General features: G+C 33.0%; 1 protein-coding gene across 1 annotated transcript; it reads left to right on the top strand.

The window, feature by feature from the left end:
- Positions 1-273: 273 nt before the first annotated feature.
- On the top strand, positions 274-738 carry LOC139900666 (uncharacterized). The gene has a single exon (XM_071883427.1). The coding sequence runs from the start codon at positions 274-276 to the stop codon at positions 736-738; it is 465 nt and encodes a 154-aa protein (XP_071739528.1).
- The last annotated feature ends 2,061 nt before the right edge of the window (positions 739-2,799 follow it).

Below are 2,799 nucleotides of genomic sequence, written 5' to 3'. Positions count from 1 at the left end.
AACCTTGTAAAATCAATCCCTAAAATAGATGATTGGTTGTTGAGATTGTATTCTAGAATGATGTATATGAATGTATATAAGCCAATTGGCATCCAGGTGATGAGACACGAATAATCATTCTATTATGGTATCATACGCCTAAGTTAATCCATCATCTCTCCATCCTTCTCTTCTCCAAAATCCTAAAACTTTCTGCTTTCTCCTTGCTTCTTGCTTCATCGACAGCCTATTACAAATGGCAGACAATCATAAACTTCACCCTGCAATAACGAGATGGAAAATGGAAAATATGAATCTTGGACCAAACTATTTAAGATCTACTATCAAGCCTTTATGGTTATCGATCATATCATCCCATCAACTGATTCTTCCCCATCTACTTTTGATGTAACTAACGCCACTCCCAACGCTGCAGAAAGTTGGGATCATCTCAACGCTATTGTTCTTCATTGGTTTCATGGGACAATGTCGGCTGAACTTCTTGGTACCGTTCTTGTCTCTGGATCTACGGCTCAAGAGGCTTGGGATTGCCTCAAAATTTTTTTCCATGATAACAGGCACACTCGTGCCGCTTATCTCACCCACAAGTTCTACAATACTCGCCTCAATGAATTCCCGAATATGTCTGCTTATTGTCCAGAGCTCAAACATCTTTCTGATCAACTCTCCAATGTTGGTCCTAAAATTGAAAATGATCGTTTAGTTCTACAGTTGATAACCGGCTTAGGCGAATCATAGGAATATATTGCTTCTCAAGTAAATCACATGGACAAGCTTCCAACATTTTATGAGGCTCGGTCCAAACTTATTCTTGATGAAAGCCGTAAAGCTAAACAAGCTTCGTAATCAGCATCAAATTCAGACACTGCATTGGTTTCGATCAGCTCTTTTACTTCACCTACAAAGAATTCTTCATCATCAAACAATACCCAACGAGGTTCCAGCCAATACAACCCTGGTTAAAACAACAATCGAGGGAATTATAGAGGATCTAGTCGTGTTCGAGGGGGTTCTGGACGTGGACGTGGCCAATATTGTTCTGGGTAGAATGCAACATCTTTTGGGCCTTACCAATTTCCTACTGGGCCGTAAAGTACAAATTGGAGGAACTTAACTTGGGCTTGGTGTGACAACTCGGAAATTTCCGACCAAATTTAAACTTTATCTTTATATTATTCTGACACTGTGTCACATTTTGTTAAGTTAAATCTCAAGAATTTTAAACTGTATTCATACATTCATTTAACCTAGACCAAATTCTGATGATTCACGAACCATTATATAAATGAATATGATTTTTATATATATGTATATATTATAACTTGAGAATGTTAACAAAGTATTAAACGTATAATACTTTACATGAACGTATTTGTTTCAATATGTTTATTGATGGAATTAGAAGATAATATCAAATTATTGATTTATCAGATACATTGTGATATGATTACGGGTCTCTGTTGAGAGGTCCACTTTGATTTAGGAAACCTTTCCTTTTTAACAGTATTCAGAATAATTGGTAAAGTAGTCTATCATTGAGAACAAAGTGTCAATTATCAGGAATTAGACAAAAGTTAGTGGAAGACTAAATTACATAATAATCAATTGATTTAGTTTCAAATGTACGAAAACGTTTTTCGATATAATAGAACGTGATTATTTAAAATGTCTTTGATTAAATAACGCGAGTTGGAATATTGGTTGTTAAATATATAAATAACTTGCAACGTGTATTGACAACGTGTTTATGTATAATAGATATATTTGATTCCAAATTAATTAAGTAAACGATCTTAAATTATACTTTGAAATATAGTTAGTATTTGAAAAACTAAATATTATATTATTAAATAAATATTTCTATTATATATAAACTTATATTTCTAAATGAATATATATATACTTAATATAGGTTCGTGAATTCGAGGCCAACCCTACACTTGTTCAATGACGTCATATGTATTTTTACTACAAAATACAGTATTGTGAGTTTCATTTGCTCCCTTTTTAAATGATTTTACAATATATATTTTTGGGACTGAGAATACATGCGCTGTTTTTATAAATGTTTTACGAAATAGACACAAGTAATCAAAATTACATTCTATGGTTGGATTATCGAAATTGAATATCGCCCTTCAACTCTGGTAACCTAAGAATTAGGGAAATGGCCTCTAATTGACGCGAATCCTAAAGATTGATCTATTGGGCCTAACAACCCCCATTCATGTCTATGGATGGCTTTAGTACTTCGAGATTATTATTACAGACGTTGATGTCTGTGGGGATATTCTATGCATTATGGTTAATGTCGGTTACAAGGTGTTTAATCCATATGAATGATTTTTATGCAGATGGCTATATGCATGCATGATGTTTATGAGAAATGAAAATATATGAAATCTTGTGGTCTATTAAAAATGATGGAAATGAATATTGATGATAAACTAATGAACTCACCAACTTTTTGGTTGATACTTTAAAGCATGTTTATTCTCACGATTGAAAGAAATCTTCCGCTGTGCATTTGCTCATTTTAAAGATATTACTTGGAGTCATTCATGGCATATTTCAAAGACGTTGCATTCAAGTCGTTAAGTTCATTACAGATTATGATTAAGCAAATGACAGATTAGGTCACTTCTAGTTGGATATTATAAAATTGTATGCATGCCTATCAACTTTCGATGAAATGAAAGTTTATCTTTTAAAATGAAAGCAATGTTTGTAAAATGTATCATATAGAGGTCAAATACCTCGCAATGTAATCATATGTTATTGTACTCATCCTTATGGATT

The sequence above is a fragment of the Rutidosis leptorrhynchoides genome, chromosome 3, assembly GCF_046630445.1.
Source record: "Rutidosis leptorrhynchoides isolate AG116_Rl617_1_P2 chromosome 3, CSIRO_AGI_Rlap_v1, whole genome shotgun sequence".
NCBI classification, from domain to species: domain Eukaryota; kingdom Viridiplantae; phylum Streptophyta; class Magnoliopsida; order Asterales; family Asteraceae; genus Rutidosis; species Rutidosis leptorrhynchoides.
This window is presented reverse-complemented; position numbering and strand designations above follow the sequence as displayed.

Excerpts from the sequence above, each read along its gene's own strand:
- LOC139900666 (XM_071883427.1), top strand. The coding sequence starts at position 274 with ATGGAAAATGGAAAATATGAATCTTGGACCAAACTATTTAAGATCTAC.